Source organism: Cherax quadricarinatus, chromosome 17, assembly GCF_038502225.1.
Source record: "Cherax quadricarinatus isolate ZL_2023a chromosome 17, ASM3850222v1, whole genome shotgun sequence".
Classification (NCBI taxonomy): domain Eukaryota; kingdom Metazoa; phylum Arthropoda; class Malacostraca; order Decapoda; family Parastacidae; genus Cherax; species Cherax quadricarinatus.
In genome coordinates this window covers 1,541,062-1,560,200 of record NC_091308.1, presented here as the reverse complement: position 1 = coordinate 1,560,200, position 19,139 = coordinate 1,541,062, and the positions used below count along the sequence as shown (strand labels likewise).

The following is a 19,139-nucleotide window of genomic DNA, read 5'->3' as shown; positions in this document are numbered from 1 at the left end:
ACTGACCAGTGTGTATTACACATTAGGTTGTACAAGCTGTACATAAAACTGCAATGGAAGGTAGATAATGACGCTGCTTTTCAGAGCATATAAACATTTCTTTCATCAGTTACGGTCAAGACACGTTCCAGAACAAATGAAGAGGCGGAACAGGAGCTAAGACTCCACCCATGTATATACATATGCGCATACAACGTTTCGCCCTGTGTAGATCATCAAGACATGGCCTGACGAAGCTCTATACTGATCAAAATGTTGTCCCAATAAAAGCTATTTCTTCAAGGTGTCTTTTCTTCACTGCTATCACCGGCGCGCCTTGGACCCAGCCTGTCATGAGAGCAAGAAAGATGATAGTGTCCCGCAGGTGCGTGGGAACCGGTGCAGGCTTATTCCTGACAACCTAAAATAGCATCCAGCCCATCAACGATTTAACATTCACTGATAACAAATATTCGTTAATTATTCTAAAAATTAACCTAATAGTTTGCCACTTTCCTCAATTCATAAGCTTGTAAAGGGTACTGACATGCCTCTGAGAGATTAATTCTCACAATTTCGATAGTGGAAAAGATAGCGAGCGGTTACTAGTATATAAGAGACAAATAGCTCTTACCTGCCACACAGTACCACCATGAGAGTCTTGGCAGTGCTGGTTGCTCTCACACTCACACTCTCTCTAACAGGTAAGTTCATTTCTTACTAAGCAAATAGTTGTGATTTCAGTACATATCGTAACATACATCTGTACATTAACTGGTGTTCGTCTGTTTATTTAGTGTTTAATTATATTATTATTATAATCAAGGGGAGCGCTAAACCCGTAAGATTATGCAGCGCCTGTAGGGGGGAATGTGGAAGGTATTCAGGCTTAATCCAGGGAACTGGAGCACAGATCCAATTCCCTAGAACAAGAGCCCCTCACCAGCATCAAGAACCTCCTTGAGGGAAGAGTGTGGCTACATTTTAGGAAGTTGACAGATGTGGCAGTTTACCTCACACACTCACACAGTCATTGATGAATTACTCAAGCAATTGCTTCGTCTCCATTAATATAGCCTCATACGCATACACATCGCACAGTTTCAAATTTGGGGCTTGGAATTTCTAATTACTGTCTTGTCTGCAACTTGTGTCCATAATGCGAACTGTCATTTTAACATTAGTGAGCGCTAGATTAAGGTGCGGGGCAGCCAGGAAGCTGCCCAGGACGCTGATTTATAAGGGCTGCCAAAAACATGAAAGTCAGAAAAAAGAGCTTTTTATACTACACTATTAATAGTTCCATGTGCAGTAAGTTAAAATGTTGTTACATTAAATACATGAATATAAAGTAAGAAGTATACAATATGTCTTTATTAGGCCTAATGAAAATGGGTTTTGTCTGTTTCCCAAACAAGTGTTGAGCAAATATTTGGAAGAATATCAATACCGGTCTGTAAGAGCATTCCCCGGGAACCCAAATTTCTCAGTCTAGTACTGTCCAAGAAAGCGTTGTTACGCTCATCATAATTAGTACTTTAGCTATAGTGCTCCGCAGTTCTTACATTCCTGCTCCTACTAGTGTGTCCCACCTTCTGTAACGTCTTCGAGATTTTTCCTCGCCTCACCTTTGGCAGTACATAAGATTCCATGTTCCTGTTACAGCGTCACATTGCTCTAGATTGTGGAGCTTAACTCTTTTTCCAGGCTGAGTGACTAACCACCTCAATCAATCACATCATCTTTGCCTCACCACTATTTCTCCACATTTGTCTTATTCACTTATTGGTGCTGTATACCATTTTCATAGATAATTTTGACTCTCTTGGGTGTTTTAATTTTTAATTAGGCTTGGTGTTGGACTCTATTTCTGCAGTTTTTTTGTGGACTCAGTGTGAGGAAGAGGTTTACTTCTGCATTCTTACTAAGTAGTAAGTGGACTTTGTTTTTGTCCAACTTTATAGACCCAGCATGTTCTATGATTGAATGAACCATGTTTCTGCATTGTTGGTGTCTACACACTTTTTTATGGATTTATTCTTTGCCTAGATACTATCTGAGCACACATGCACTTTTAACCTGTTGATACTTGTGCAGGTCTTAAATATAAAAAAAATAGTGTACTCTACATTTTATATAATTAGCCCGGCGTTTGTGTTTAATAATTATATATATATATATATATATATATATATATATATATATATATATATATATATATATATATATATATATATATATATATATATATATATATGTATATATATATATATATATTTATATATATATATATATATATATATATATATATATATATATATATATATATATATATATATATATATATATATATATATATATATATATGTCGTGCCGAATAGGCAGAATTTGCGATCTTGGCTTAAATAGCAACGCTCATCTTGCCATATAGGACAAGTGAAAATTTGTGTATGCAATAATTTCGCCAAAATCATTCTGAACCCAACGAAAAAAATATATTTCACTGTGTTTGTTTAATATTAAATTATTGTAAACAAATCTAAAATATATTTAGTTGGGTTAGGCTAAAATAAATTGTTCTTGTTATAATAAGGTTAGGTAAGTTTTCTAAGTTGCTTTTGGTGCAAAATTATAAATTTTAACATCAACATTAATGAAAAAATATATCTTTAAACGTATAAGAGAAAATTTTAGAAAGGACTTAATTTTAAATGAGTTCTTGCTAATTGGCCAGTTTTACATATTCGGCACGACATATATATATATATATATATATATATGTATATATATATATGTATATATATATATGCAAAACAACCTCTCTGAAAGAATAGAGAAATTCCAAGCGCTTTCGTGACTACTCACATTATCAAGGAACTATGAAAGTAAAGCATCCAAGGAAGGTATATAAGGGGGTCTGGCCAACATCTCACTATCAGATCCCACAACGGTTAAACACCTGGCGAGCGCCGGCCCAACAGGACAGGTCCTTTGCACAACCACCAACAAACTATTCTACCCAAGAAAATTTTTTAAATTATTATTTGTCCAGTGTATTATTAAATTCTTCCCAAATTCTATTAATTATAAATGGATCTAATTTATATAAACCAAAGGAAATATTCATATTATTGTCAAAACTGCTTTTTATGAAACAAGATTCAATTATATTCCTGTCGACCATGGACTTGCTTGATACTACTTTCTCAACTTTTTGAAAATCAATTGGGTGAGTGAGTAATTTTGAACCACCAGGTGGTTATCATGTAGCTAGTTGTCGGGGTGGATCAGGGAGATAAGATGTTTTCTAACTGTAGTTTTGAAAGTGATGAATGTGTCTGCAGTTCTAGAGTTTTCAGGTAGGGTGTTCCAGATTTTAGGTCCTTTGAAATACATTGAATTTTTGTAAAGGTGTAGTCGAACACGGGAATGTCATAGAGATGTTTGTGTCTGGTGTTATGCCTGTGGATCCTGTCACAACTATCAAGAAAGCGTTTTAGGTCAAGGTTAATATTGGAATTTAAAGTCATGTAGATATAGACTGCACAGTAGTAAGTGTGGATGTTCTGAACAGGGAGTAAGTTTAGATCTATGAAGAGTGGGGGGGGGGGTGTTGCCAGGGATGGGATTTAGTGATTATTCTTACTGCGGCTTTTTGTTGGGTTACTATTGGCTTTAGGTGAGTTGCTGCAGTTGAACCCCAAGCACAGATAGCATAGGTGAGGTATGGATATATAAGTGAATGGTATAGTGAGAGAAGGGCAGTTTGCGGTACATAGTATCGTATCTTGGAGAGGATCCCCACCGTTTTGGATACTTTTTTTGTTATGTGTTGGATATGGGTGCTGAAATTTAGGTTGTTGTCGAGGTATAGGCCAAGGAATTTGCCCTCATTATGTCTGGCAATTAGAGTGTTGTCGATCTTAATGTTAAGTTGCGCAACACCTGCTCTGCTACCAAATATAATATAGTAGGTTTTGCCAGTGTTAAGTGTAAGTTTATTGGCTGTTATCCAAGTCGATATTTTGAGCAGCTCCTCGTTAACAATGGTGTTGAGGGTGGCGAGTTTAGGGTGGGAGATGACATAAGTCGTGTCGTCAGCAAAGAGAATGGGTTTCAGGTGTTGGGATATGTTTGGAAGATCATTGATGTAAATGAGGAAGAGCAGGGGTCCAAGGACACTTCCCTGCGGAACTCCAGTATCAAGTGGCCGTATTGATGAGGCTGTGTCTTTAATGGTGACATACTGATACCTATTAGAAAGGTAGGATTTAAAATATGCAAGTGCATGGCCTCTTATACCACAGTGGTCAAGTTTCTGGGGTAGGATGCCGTGGTCTACTGTGTCAAACGCTTTTCTTAGGTCAATAAAAATTCCTAGCGGATATTCCTTATTTTCCAATGCTGTGTAAAGCAGGTCTAGAATTTTTATAATTGCATCATTAGTGCTTTTATTTTTACTGAATCCAAATTGGCAGGGGTTGAGTATGTTTTGTGACGTTATAAATGAATATAGTCTCCTGTGCACGAGTTTCTCGAAGATTTTGGATAGCAATGGTAAGTTTGATATTGGTCTATAGTTGTTTACGTCTGTAGGGTCACCACCTTTATGTATTGGTATAACCCTTGCTGTCTTGAGTAGTGTCGGGAACGTGCTAGTTTCTAGTGACTTGTTAAAAAGTAATGTAATAGCATGCGAAAGGACATGGGCCACTCGCTTGTACAATAATGGTGGGACGTGAGACAAATTCTCAGAGTTATTTTTAAGTGACTATGATACAAGATAGTTGGTTAGAGTAATAGATTGCAGTACCACCCCCAACTTGGTATGGTCTGCAGTTGTGGATTGCTGTGTATCCTGGTAGTGGGTAGATATCAATTGTGTCCTGCTTAAGCCAGGTTTCAGTAAGAATAATGCAGGAGAAGGGTGTCTTTAGTGACTCAAGGAGTGCCAGGAGGTCATCATAGTGTGTGCTTAAGGACCTGATGTTGTAGTTAAGAACTGATAGACTTTGAGCAGTGTTCAGGATAGTGCTGGCTTGTGATGCTGTGTAATAAAGGCAGTTACTTTCCAATAAGTTTTGATTGTGTGTTAGATTATGGAGGTTTAGGTCAGGGTCAACGTGATCATTCATCTTTTAGGTTTAAATAGTGGTTGTTTATATCCTGTATTATGTGATGAGTTCTAATACTGATTTCTGTAGTGGTGGGAGGTTTGGACAAGTATACCGCTAAAGCACTTTGGTCATATAGAGTGTACTCACTAATAAACATAATGAAATTGATATTGTCTGTTTGTTGTGCTAGAATAAGCTAAAGTACTACTAGGTATAAACTAATACTATAAAAAAGCAAATTACAAGTGGTACCAGACTCACTCTTGTAATTGCACTAAGGTCTAATAAAATGAATTTATTGTTGTCTAAGTATTGAGTTAGAATGAGCTAAAGTACAACTAGGTATAGTTAGTTTAGGTGTTGTCTAAGTATTGAGTTAGAATGAGCTAAAGTACAACTAGGTATAAACTTATAATTTAAAAATACAAATTAAAATGGTACTTGCAATTGCACTAGGGTCTGATATAGGTTGTTAACAAGATCAAGCATACTATACATTATCTTTGATTATGCTCACAGATGGAAATGCTTTCATTTTTTTAGTTAATAACTTATTTTTCACTGTATTATTCAAACTGAAAATTACATTATTTTCAAAATTATTTCTTTGATTTTTCAGCATTTTAAGATTTCTTAGCCTCGAAGACTGAAACCCTGGCTTAAGCCCCTAGATTCACTTCTGTCGTTATAACTGATGATATTAGACAAAACATTGCTACTATGCATAAAGTATGATTTAAGACTAATTCGAGTATGCATAATTAATCCTACACAAAGAATTTCCGTTCCAGAAAAAAATGAAAATTCATTTCTTTATATATAATGAGTATTTCTGACGAATTAGCTACAAGTGAACAACATGCACAATCTTACATTGTGGAATGTACTTAATATATAATAAACAGAGACTGAAAAAAAATACGTATCAAGGTTTTTTAAAATACTCAAAATATCTCAGTATTTTGGGTGTTGCTGACTAGCTGGCTACACTTGAAAAGCCTATATATACGTTAACTGAGAAATGCTTAATTTTTAATAAACAGTGGGTGAAAAACTGTAATTTTTTTAACTAAAATTCCTGATATGCTGGGTCAATTTTAATCTAGTTTACAGTGAGCATAATTGTGTTAATAAGGAACGTCAACAGTACCTTACCAACAGATGGAAAGTATTTTGTTATTGTTCGTTGTACTCTGTTATTCAAGAGCAGATTTCACGTTTTTACTGTTTTAAATTTCAGCCTAATTTTACACTCTCTGCTACAGAGGAGTCGGTCATGAACCCGTCAACCTTATATAACAGTAATGATAAAGAATTTGTCACCGTATTGAAAATTTTACGATGCCTGTGCTCCAACTGACTCCTGGGAATGTATTTCATATATCAATTAATAACCATAAATTAATGCAATATAATGCTCGTCTGCGCAGACAACCTTAGCATAAATTGAATTAAATTAAGGCAGTGTTATCTCAGGAATAAAATTAGCAATGAATCATGTAGTGGGAAAAACCATCGAGGCACTCCATGTCCAACTAACTTACTAAGTACAGATAAGTTGGTGAGGCAGAAAGTTTTGGGTAAGATCTTTATAAACAAGAAATTCTAGACAATTATATTATTTTTTACTTAAAAAGAATTTGTTGACTTTTCCTATATAGTGTAAAGTGTTTACAGAGTGCATTTAAAGTTAATTGATTTTCAAAAAGTTGAGAAAGTAGTATCAAGCAAGTCCATGGTCGACAGGAATATAATTGAATCTTGTTTCATAAAAAGCAGTTTTGACAATAATATGAATATTTCCTTTGGTTTATATAAATTAGATCCATTTATAATTAATAGAATTTGGGAAGAATTTAATAATACACTGGACAAATAATAATTTTAAAAATTTTCTTGGGTAGAATAGTTTGTTGTTGGTTGTGCAAAGGACCTGTCCAGTTGGGTCGGCGCGCGTCAGGTGTTTAACCGTTGTGGGATCTGATAGTGAGGTGTTGGCCAGACCCCCTTATATACCTTCCTTGGATGCTTTACTTTCATAGTTCCTTGATAATGTGAGTTGTCACGAAAGCGCTTGGAATTTCTCTATTCTTTCAGAGTGGTTGTTTTGCATATTCTGAAATCACCTGTTTACTGTGATCTTATTGCTTGTATATATATATATATATATATATATATATATATATATATATATATATATATATATATATATATACATATATATATATATATATATATATATATATATATATATATATATATATATATATACATGTATATATGTATAAATTGCTTGGTCCTGTGGATTAGAGTGGGACAAAGCAGCATGCGTTCGAATCCTTGGCTAGTCGCAGTGTTGTTATATATATATATATATATATATATTTATATATATATTTATATATATATTTTTATATATATACATATATATTTATATATATACATATATATATATATATATTTATATATATACATATATATATATATTTATATATATATTTATATAAATATATATGCATATATAAATATATATATATATATATATATATATATATATATATATATATATATATGTGTGTGTGTGTGTGTGTGTGTGTGTGAGTGTGTGTGTGAGTGTGTGTGTGTGTGTGTGTGTGTGTGTGTGTGTGTGTGTGTGTGTGTGTGTGTGTGTGTGTACTCACCTAGTTGAGGTTGCGGGGGTCGAGTCCGAGCTCCTGGCCCCGCCTCTTCACTGATCGCTACTAGGTCACTCTCCCTGAGCCGTGAGCTTTATCATACCTCTGCTTAAAGCTATGTATGGATCCTGCCTCCACTACATCGCTTCCCAAACTATTCCACTTACTGACTACTCTGTGGCTGAAGAAATACTTCCTAACATCCCTGTGGTTCATCTGTGTCTTCAGCTTCCAACTGTGTCCCCTTGTTACTGTGTCCAATCTCTGGAACATCCTGTCTTTGTCCACCTTGTCAATTCCTCTCAGTATTTTGTATGTCGTTATCATGCCCCCCCTATCTCTCCTGTCCTCCAGTGTCGTCAGGTTGATTTCCCTTAACCTCTCCTCGTAGGACATACCTCTTAGCTCTGGGACTAGTCTTGTTGCAAACCTTTGCACTTTCTCTAGTTTCTTCACGTGCTTGGCTAGGTGTGGGTTCCAAACTGGTGCCGCATACTCCAATATGGGCCTAACATACGTGTGTGTGTGTGTGTGTGCAATAAGATCACAGTAAACAGGTGATTTCAGAATATGCAAAACAACCACCGTGAAAGAATAGATTATTATTATTATTATAATCAAGGGGGAAGCGCTAAACCCGGAAGATTATACAGCGCCTGGGGGGGGGATGTGGAAGGCATTCAGGCTTAATTAATTCGGGGAACTGGAGCACAGATCCAATTCCCTAAATCAAGAGCCCCTCACCAACATCAAGGAACCTTCCTTGAGGGGTGAAAGAATAGAGAAATTCCAAGCGATTTCGTGACTACTCACATTATCAAGGAACAATAAAAGTAATGCATCAAAAGAAGGCATATAAAGGGTCTAGAACACACCTCACTATCACATCCCACAACAAAGCAACACCTGACGCGCGACTCATAAGAAAGAGAACGCTACAGCAGGCCCGCTGGCCCAACTAGACAGGTCCTTCACACAACCCACGAACAAACTATTCTACCCAAGAATTAAGAATTTTAAAAAATTATTGTTTGTCCAATGTATTATTAAATTCTTCCCAAATTCTATTAATTTTAAATGGATCTAATTTATATAAACCAAAGGAAATATTCATATTATTGTCAAAACTGCTTTTTATGAAACAAGATTCAATTATATTTCTGTCAACCATGGACTTGCTTGATACAACTCTCTCAACTTTTTGAAAATCAATTGGATGGTTAAAATCTCTCACATGAATAAATAAAGCATTGGAATCTTGTCCATTTCTAATGTAATATTTATGTTGTTTTAATCTTAGTTCGAGACTTTTACCAGTTTGACCGTAATAAACTTTATCGCAAATTTTACAAGGAATTTTATAGACACATCCGTCAGCATTTCTGGGGGAATTCTTTATCAAAAGTTTTTTTTACTGTATCAAGATTTTTAAATACAACTTTGATATTAAAAGCCTTAAGTCTAAGAGAAGACATATCAACCAAGTTTTCATGGTAAGGGAGAAGCAACATATTTTTAGTTGAATAAGACTGGTTGTCCCTTTTCGAATTGTAAAAAGTATTTCTAGCAATTTTAAAAGATTTATCAATTACGTTTCTTGGGTATTTCAAATCTTTAGCTATTTCATAAATTTTGGATAATTCCTCATCTATGAACTCAGGACTACAAATTCGTAAAGCTCTCAAAAACATTGATGAGAAAACAGACAGTTTAGCTCTATCTTGATATGAAGAATAATAGTGGACATAGGAACAGTTATTTGTAGGCTTTCTGTAAATTTTAAATTTGAATTCATTATTACCCTTAATAATTAAAACATCTAGAAAAGGCAATGAGTTATTTTCTTCAAATTCAACAGTAAAGTTTATAGAATTGGCTAAGCTATTTAATTTGCCAAGGAAATGGTGTATATTCACTTGTCGATTGCACTCTCTCATATGACAAAGACCTGCACCAGGAAGCACTTGTACTTATATACTGTAGTCAGGTGAGGCGAAACAGGATGAGGCGGGGTCATAGTGGTGCCATCCACTAGTCGAAGTAGGTCTTCGTCCTAAGGTTGGACAAGTGTTGAGGAATACTTTGTAACAAGATCCCATGATGCTGCAGTGTCTGACAGTTGTGATGAATGGCTTGAAAAACCGACAAAGAAGAAGATTGAGACACTTATGCAGCATATGGGAATCTTTATTCAGGAAACGTTTCGCCACACAGTGGCTTCATCAGTCCAATACAAAGCAGAAGGTGTAAGGAGAGGAGGAGTATGAGGTAATCAGTCCCTCAGCCTGGAGTCGATGTATTCAGTCCATCAATCTTTTAGAATGTACAGCATAGGGCCGTAGACGTGGCTTATATACTGTAGTCAGGTGAGGCGAAGCAGGATGAGGCGGGGTCATAGTGGTACCATCCACTAGTCGAAGTAGGTCTTCGTCCAAAGGTTGGACAAGTGTTGAAGAATACTTTGTAACAAGATCCCATGATACTGCAGTGTCTGACAGTTGTCCAACCTTTGGACGAAGACCTACTTCGACTAGTGAATGGTACCACTATGACCCCGCCTCATCCTGCTTCGCCTCACCTGACAACAGTATGCAAGCCACGTCTACGGCCCTATGCTGTACATTCTACAGCACTTGTACTGTTTCCTGACAAACCCCACCTAACCTAACCTCCCGTCAGCTGGTGGCGAATGAAGAGGAGGGTTTATGAGACTGAACTCATTTCCCGTAAACTCAAATAGCTAATTATACACATTTCCCCAATATATATGTATATATATATATATATATATATATATATATATATATATATATATATATATATATATATATATATATTGGGGGGAATGTGTATACTTAGCTATTTGAGTTTACGGGGAATGAGTTCAGTCTCATAAACCCTCCTCTTCATTCACCACCAGCTGACGGGAGGTTAGGTTAGGTGGAGTTTGTCAGGAAACAGTACAAGTGCTTCTTGGCGCAGGTCTTTGTCACATGAGAGAGTGCAACCGACAAGTGAAGTAGCAGCAACAGACAAAGAGCAAGAGGCATTCCTGAGCTTCCCCAATGCTCGGGCTTACTGCCCTTGCTGGGGTGTGGCTCCAAAAGGATCCTATAGTGCTTGCTGTCTTTGCACCTCTTGATATCGTCTGCTGTTATGCAGCTGCCACACCCTTCGAGCCCAGTGTGGGCAAGGTTTGCTGCAGACCAAGGTGCCTAGCTTCTCCCTCCGAGCCGAGTAGGGGCGGGAAATGGGGTTAGGCCTGGGAACAGCTGGTCCCAGAAGACGAGGAGGTGCTTGTACCTCCTCCCATGGCAGACATTGGTCTGAAACCCTCCCACGACAGGAAGCCAAGGACGCGCCACCTCTTGGAAAAGGCCTGGGCCCTGCGATTATACCGGCGAGTCTACTACCTACCTACCTTTGTCATATGATGACCCGCAGCTGACCGAGGACTTTCGCTGGATTACCGGTCCACCCTTTAAAACTTATGGATTTGGATATATAGTAACTGACAGAAATTACCATATCATATATATTTTCAGTGTGTGTGTACTCACCTATATGTGTTTGCAGGAGTCGATTCACAGCTCGTGTATGTGTGTACTCACCTATTTGTGGCTGTTGGGGTTGAGTCGTAAATCCTGGCCCCGTCTCTCCGCTGTTCGCTAGGTCCACTTTCTCCCTGCTCCAAGAGTTTTATCGTACTTTTTCTTAAAGCTATGTATGGATCCTGCCTCCACTACATCACTCTCCAGATTGTTCCACTTCTAGACAACTCTGTGACTGAAGAAATGCTTCCTAACATCCCTGTGACTCATCTGAATTTTCAACTTCCAGTTGTGACCCATGTTGCTGTGTCCTATCTCTGAAACATCCTGCCTCTGTCCACCTTATCAATTTCTCTCAGTGTTTTATAAGTCGTTATCACTGTATGTGTGTGTGTGTGTGTGTGTGTGTACTCACCTAATTGTGGTTGCAGGGGTCAAGACTCAACTCCTGGCCCCGCCTCTTCATCGACCGCTACCAGGTCCTCTCTCCCCCTGCTCCATGAGCTTTATCATATCTCGTCTTAAAACTATGTATAGTTCCTGCCTCCACTACATCGCTTGCCAGACTTTTCCACTTCCTAACTACTCTATGACTGAAGAAATACTTCCTAACATCCCTTTGACTCATTTGAGTCTTCAGCTTCCAATTGTGACCCCTTGTTTCTGTGTCCCATCTCTGGAACATCCTGTCTCTGTCCACCTTGTTTATTCCACGCAGTATTTTGTATGTCGTTATTATGTCTCCCCTGACCCTCCTGTCCTCCAGTTTTGTCAGACCGATTTCCCTTAACCTTTCTTCATAGGACATTCCCCTTAGAACTGGAACTAGCCTTGTTGCAAACCTTTGCACTTTCTCTAATTTCTTGACGTGTTTGACCAGGTGTGGGTTCCAAACTGGTGCTACGTACTCCAATATGGGCCTGACGTACACAGTGTATAAAGCCTTGAACGATTCCTTACTGAGGTACCGGAACGCTATTCTCAGGTTTGCCAAGCGCCCATATGCCGCAGCAGTTATCTGGTTAATGTGTGCTTCTGGCGATGTACTCGGTATTATACTCACTCCTAGGTCTTTCTCCTTGAGTGAGGTTTGCAGCCTTTGGCCACCAAGCTTATACTCTGTCTGCAGTCTTCTTTGCCCTTCCCCGATCTTCATGGCTTTGCATTTGGAGGGGTTAAATTCTAGGAGCCAGTTTCTGGACCACACATCCACCCTGTCCAGGTCTCTTTGTAGACCTGTCTGGTCTGCGTCTGATTTAATTCTCCTCATTAACTTCACGTCATCTGCAAACAGGGACACTTCTGAGTCTATCCCTTCCGTCATGTCTTTCACATATACCAAGAATAGCACTGGTCCCAGGACTGACCCCTGTGGGACCCCGCTCGTCACTGGCGCCCACTGTGATACCTCATCACGGACCATGACTCGCTGTTGCCTCCCTGTTAGGTATTCTCTGATCCATTGCAGTGCCCTTCCTGTTATACGTGCCTGTTCCCCTAGCTTCTGTACTAATCTCTTGTGAGGAACTGTGTCGAAGGCCTTCTTGCAGTCCAAGAAAATGCAATCAACCCACCCCTCCCTCTCATTTCTCACTTCAGTTACCTTGTCGTAAAACTCTAGTAGGTTTGTGACAGGATTTGCCTTCCATGAATCCGTGCTGGCTGTCGTTTATAATCTTGTTCCGCTCCAGGTGCTCCACCACTCTCCTCCTGATAATCTTTTCCAAGACTTTGCATACTATACATGTCAGTGACACTGGTCTATAATTTAGTGCTTCATTTCTGTCTCCCTTCTTAAAGATGGGGACTACATTTGCCTTCTTCCATACTTCAGGTAGTTGCCCAATTTCAAGGAAAGTGTTGAAGATTTTGGTTAGTGGCACACGTAGTGTCCCTGCTCCCTCTCTAAGGACCCACAGAGAGATGTTGTCCAGTCCCACTGCCTTTGAGGTATCAAGGTCACTTAGGAGCTTCTCCACCTCCTCCTCAGTTGTGTGTAATTCATCCAACACTTGTTGGTATATCCCTTGTTGCTGTACGCCACTGTTTTGTCTTCCTGTTGTCCCTTCAGCCTCCACTGTAAATACTTCCTGAAATCTCATGTTGAGCTTCTCACATACCTCCTGGTCATTTCTTGTGAGCTCCTCACCTTCTTTCCTCAGCCTGATTACCTGGTCCTTGACTGTTGTCTTCCTCCTGATGTGGCTGTAGAGTAGTTTCGGGTCAGACTTGACTTTCGATGTTATGTCATTTTCATACTGCCGCTGCACCTCCCTTCTTATCTGTACATACTCGTTTCTGGTTCTTCGACTAATCTTTATTTTCCTGAGTCCTTTGCCTTCTGTGCATTTTCCATTCTCTAGAGCAATTAGTTTTTGCCTCCCTGCACCTTCGGGTAAACCAAGGGCTCATTCTGTCCTTTCCATTATTTCTGTTACCCTTGGGAACAAACCTTTCCTCTGCCTCCTTGCATTTTGTTGTTACAAAGTCCATCATTTCGTTTACTGATTTTCCTACCAACTCCTGTTCCCACTGAACCTCCTGCAGGAAGGTCCTCATTCCTGTGTAGTCCCCCCTTTTATAGTTTAGCTTTTCCCTATCTACTCCTGTTACCCTCTCCACTTTTAGCTCCACGATGTATTCAAAGCTCATAACTACGTGGTCACTAGCTCCAAGGGGCCTTTCATATGTGATGTGCTCAATGCCTGAGCTACGAGGTCCAGTCTTGCTGGTTCATCCTTCCCTCTCTCTCTGGTAGTATCCCTAACATGTTGATGCATGAGATTTGCCAGCACCACATCCATCATCTTGGCTCTCCATGTTTCGGGGCCCCCATGTGGCTCCAGGTTTTCCCAATCAATCTCCCTGTGATTGAAGTCGCCCATTACCAGTAACTCAGCTAGAGTGTCCACCATTGCTCTGCTGCATTCATGTGTGTGTGTGTGTGTGTGTGTGTACTCACCTAGTTGAGGTTGCAGGGGTCGAGTCTAAGCTCCTGGCCCCGCCTCTTCACTGGTCGCTACTAGGTCACTCTCCCTGAACCGTGAGCTTTATCATACCTCTTCTTAAAGCTATGTATGGATCCTGCCTCCACTACATCGCTTCCCAAACTATTCCACTTCCTGACTACTCTGTGGCTGAAGAAATACTTCCTAACATCCTTGTGATTCATCTGCGTCTTCAACTTCCAACTGTGTCCTCTTGTTGCTGTGTGAACATCAAAACGGTATACAATACCGACAGGTTGTTAGGTAAGACACATATGTAACAGTTAGGCAACTTTATTCCGAAACGTTTCGCCTACACAGTAGGCTTCTTCAGTCGAATACAGAAAGTAGGCAGGAACAGTAGAGATGTGAAGACGATGTAATCAGTCCATCACACTTGAAGTCGTAGAATTTGAGGTTGTCAGTCCCTCAGCCTGGAGAAGTTCAGTTCCATAGTCAGGAACTATCTGAAGATCAAGCGACAGTGCAGAGACTTAAATACTGTCGGAAGGAGAGGTGCAGAGTAGTAGTAGTAGTGAGAATGTAGCCACTGAGAGGTCATGTCCCCCTCAGATCCAACAAATTCTACGACTTCAAGGGTGATGGACTGATTACATCGTCTTCACATCTCTACTGTTCCTGCCTACTTTCTGTATTTGACTGAAGAAGCCTACTGTGTAGGCGAAACGTTTCGGAATAAAGTTGCCTAACTGTTCCATATGTGTCTTGTTGCTGTGTCCCATCTCTGGAACATCCTGTCTTTGTTCACCTTGTCAATTCCTCTCAGTATTTTGTATGTTGTTATCATGTCCCCCCTATCTCTCCTGTCCTCCAGTGTCGTCAGGTTGATTTCCCTTAACCTCTCCTCGTAGGACATACCTCTTAGCTCTGGGACTAGTCTTGTTGCAAACCTTTGCACTTTCTCTAGTTTCTTTACGTGCTTGGCTAGGTGTGGGTTCCAAACTGGTGCCGCATACACTAAATTCCTAGTCTCATGGGACTTATCACAACTGTTCTTAAAAAAATGTGTTAAAAAAATACACTTCCAGCAGTTCCTCATCTGGTGGTTCTAACCTACGTCAGATTGATGTAGTATGAGTAAGAGCCTCGCCATGATGCCTGAGCACACCCGACGATCATCCTATACTGATTGAAGGACCTCGACACCACAAGAAAAATTCCATTGTGAGCGCAGAGACATCAGTGTAGGGAAGTATACCACTAATATGTGACAATATTTGAGAGGAAGAGGAAAAAAAGTGCAGCATAGAGCAAGAGAATCTACTTGGCAACACTATAGGTGTGCAAGACTGTATTTACAAAGGTATTGTTCCTGAGTAAAGGCAGCGGCAGCGGCAGCAGCGACTTCCAAGCTCCGTACTTTTCTCCAACTACCAGAGCTACCAATGCTCCTATGATGACCTAGTTACAAGCAAAACTGCACTACCCAACGTAGCACCCAGAATGACCAAAGATTACCAACAGTGAAACCTACAAATCGAAAAAATAGAGATCAAAGGAAGACTGCAAACTAACCGTAAGCAACACCCCGCTGCCAGCCGAACAACGTAACCCTAAGCTTTGTATACTACAACTTCTTCTTAACTACAACAATTCCTGTAGTATTATGAGGCGCAATCTAAGAGGAAACAGCACCAAGGCCAGCAAGAAAACACCGAAAAATCAACTATTCAACAAGTGTAGTCAGGAGGACGCCGGCCCAGCAACCACCCCACTCACCACCACTCAAGGCCACACCACAACAATAACAACAAACATGGCTGCCACCAGCCCATCCTCCCCTCTCTTCCCCGGATTCAACCTACCAAGTAGTCTCTCAGGTATGACCAACGATCCAGATACCCTAAAGTCATGCATCTCCAACTTAGTTATTGAAAATATGAATCTTCGAGAGACGCTAGCAAAACAAGACACCAGGATGACACAACTCGAAAACAAAATCCTCAGTCTTGAACAAAAGTTTTCAACACCAGGAATGACTAACTGTGACAAGACCATCCAGACAGTCATAGATAGCCATACCCAACAAATAATATCTCTTAATACAAAGGTTGAAGAAGCAGTAAAAGAATGGAAGAGCAACTTAGATAACCAGTTCAGTGACTACTTTGCTCTCCAAGAAGATAAAACTGAACAAGATAAACTATCGGACGCAGTAATAGTTAACAGTCCACTTTTTCCCAGTGATATGAACCAAACAAACAGTAAAGAAATTACTCTGCAGATCATAAAGGACCAAACAAGTGTTATTGTACCAGAGTCAGAAATAAAAGAAGCCAGGTTACTAGGATCCCATGGTAGAAAAAGTGTTATGCTTAGATTCCACTCACATGACAGAAAAAAAGACTTAATTATTGCATCTATTTAAAGTAAAGAAAGAGGTATATATAAACGAGTGTCTTACCAAAAAACGTCAAAACCTCCTGTATAGAGTCAGAAAACTTAAGCGAGAGAATAATGACACAATACACCAATGCTTCACACGGGATGGGAAAATTCTAGTTAGGAAAACAAATGTAGGTCAACTGTACACAATCACGAACGAGAATGATCTATCACGATTTCTCAGGGATACCAATCTTACAGAGAATAACTAAACAATGTCCAACTAAAAAGCCTACGTAGTGTAGTGTACGTTTTGCTCCATTATTGTTCAAATTTCATTGTACAATCTCTTAGTAATTAAATAATCAACTACCTCATTTTGTGATTTTACTAGTAAGCATAGGTCACCTTATGTGATTTTGTTATTTACTATTGTTCGCTTAAACATTAGCTGAATTGATACTTTCTCTGTCCATATTACTACCTCATATTTTTTTTTTTTTAAATACTATCAATTGATATTACTTACTAAAATTAATAAATATCATTTTTACTAAAATTTCAATTTACTCTTAACAATTTTGACATTTAATAACCATTACTTGTCTAATTACCTTTACCTGTTTTAATACCACATTTACTATCCTAGATTACTCTTAATTACCTTGTACTGCCATATAACCTCAAGTATAACTACCAGTGCAATATTGAATGAAATAAACATTACTTTTTCACTTTTTTGTAATCATTATTACTTACTAAAATTTTATTAAACACCATATTTACTACCAGTCAATTTTAATTTTGTACATTAAACATTATTTTATACTTCTCATAACATTTTGTAGCCAAATTTTCAAGTTTTTATATTCAACCCCAACCTTTATATTATCCCTTGTACCTGTGTACCTGTCTACCCTCTTACTATCATATTATAATCAAGACATTACCATTGTTATTTTTTTACTATTATTCTTTTGGTACTTTAATTGTGAATTTTATTTTGTCAATTTAAATCTAGGTATAATCTTGATCTTGTCAACAACCTATACCAGACTCTAGTGCAATTGCAAGTACCATTTCAAATTGTATTTTTATATTATAAGTTTATATTATAATTCCTACCATCTGCCCATTTAACTTTGCTTACCATTACTTAATTTTAGTCCCTTATATGTTTTCTCCTTTATTTTAGCTTTATATAACTATCCTAGTTTATATATTCACAATTGTTAAAATAATCAAGGTGCTATTCTTAGGTGCTAAAGTAGAATAAGTTCACAATTTTGCCATTATATTCCAAAGCTCATTTTTTGATTACCACTTTATTGGTCACCACAACCTATATTAGTCCCTTTTATATTATAATTTTATACTATAATTCTAACTTTAAAAAATTACCTTTATAGTACTACCTACTATCATATTCCCAAGCTCCACTATTTGATCATCACTTTATTTGTATTAGTCCCTTAGCTCATTATTTTACATTTGTTAAATAATCCAGGTGCTATTTTTTAGCTTAAGACTATTTACTTTGTTTTATACTTAATTCAAACTATAGATTCACTACAAATCTTATGATTACAAGCATTGATCCTGATACCAACCTCTTATTTAATGACTTAAATGAATCAAACAGTAACTGTAATTACTACACTGCAGAACAATCAAAGGCACTTCTCAGTGCCAACAACAACATAACTATATTTAACTACAATATCAGATCTTTAAGCAAGCATTACGATGACCTCATAGCATTACTAAATTCCTTACATGCCAATATGTCCATCATTACACTAACTGAAACCTGGCTAAAGCCTGATAGTACAGATGTCTATGCCATTCCTGGTTACACAGCCATACACAACTGTAGGCCAGATCAACAAGGGGGTGGCACAGCCATATACTACTCAGACCAACTAGAATGTACCACTAATACTTGCACAAGGGATGAACATGGGGAATATATAATAGCTAAATTCAAATCAAAGTACCTACAAAAACCTCTCACATTGATAAACATCTACAGAGTTCCACAGTCAAACATTAGCCAATTTAGTCAAAATCTAGGAAGTATGATAACTGATGCACGCATGAACAAAGATCACTTACTACTCTCAGGTGACTTCAATATAAATCTCCTGCAAGACCAGGACCCACACGTTACTGAATTCACAAACACAATGAGTAACTGTATGTTACTACCAACAGTAACAAAACCTACAAGAGTTACAGAGACTAGTGTTTCCCTACTTGACCACATCTGGACCAACACCATAGCCCCTTTAAAATCAGGCATAATTACAGATAATACCACAGACCACTACCCTACTTTCCTCATAACAACTCTTGGTAAACTACCCCAAGACACTACTAAAGTCACCTTCAGACTTCACAATGAGGCAGCCATTAATAACTTCACAACAGCAATAGCAAACATTGATTGGCACACTGAGCTAGAAACCTATACAGATATTGACG

The 19,139-nt window shown here is 38.3% G+C and overlaps 1 protein-coding gene across 1 annotated transcript in view; it reads left to right on the top strand.

The window, feature by feature from the left end:
* The first annotated feature begins 524 nt into the window (after positions 1–524).
* LOC128686267 (chitotriosidase-1-like) overlaps positions 525–19,139 on the top strand; it is a 61,568-nt gene continuing 42,953 nt past the window's right edge. The window contains exon 1 of the mRNA XM_070085707.1: positions 525–683. Coding sequence (XP_069941808.1) covers positions 632–683 — 52 coding nt within the window. The 5' untranslated portion in view covers positions 525–631. The remainder of the gene's footprint in view (positions 684–19,139) is intronic.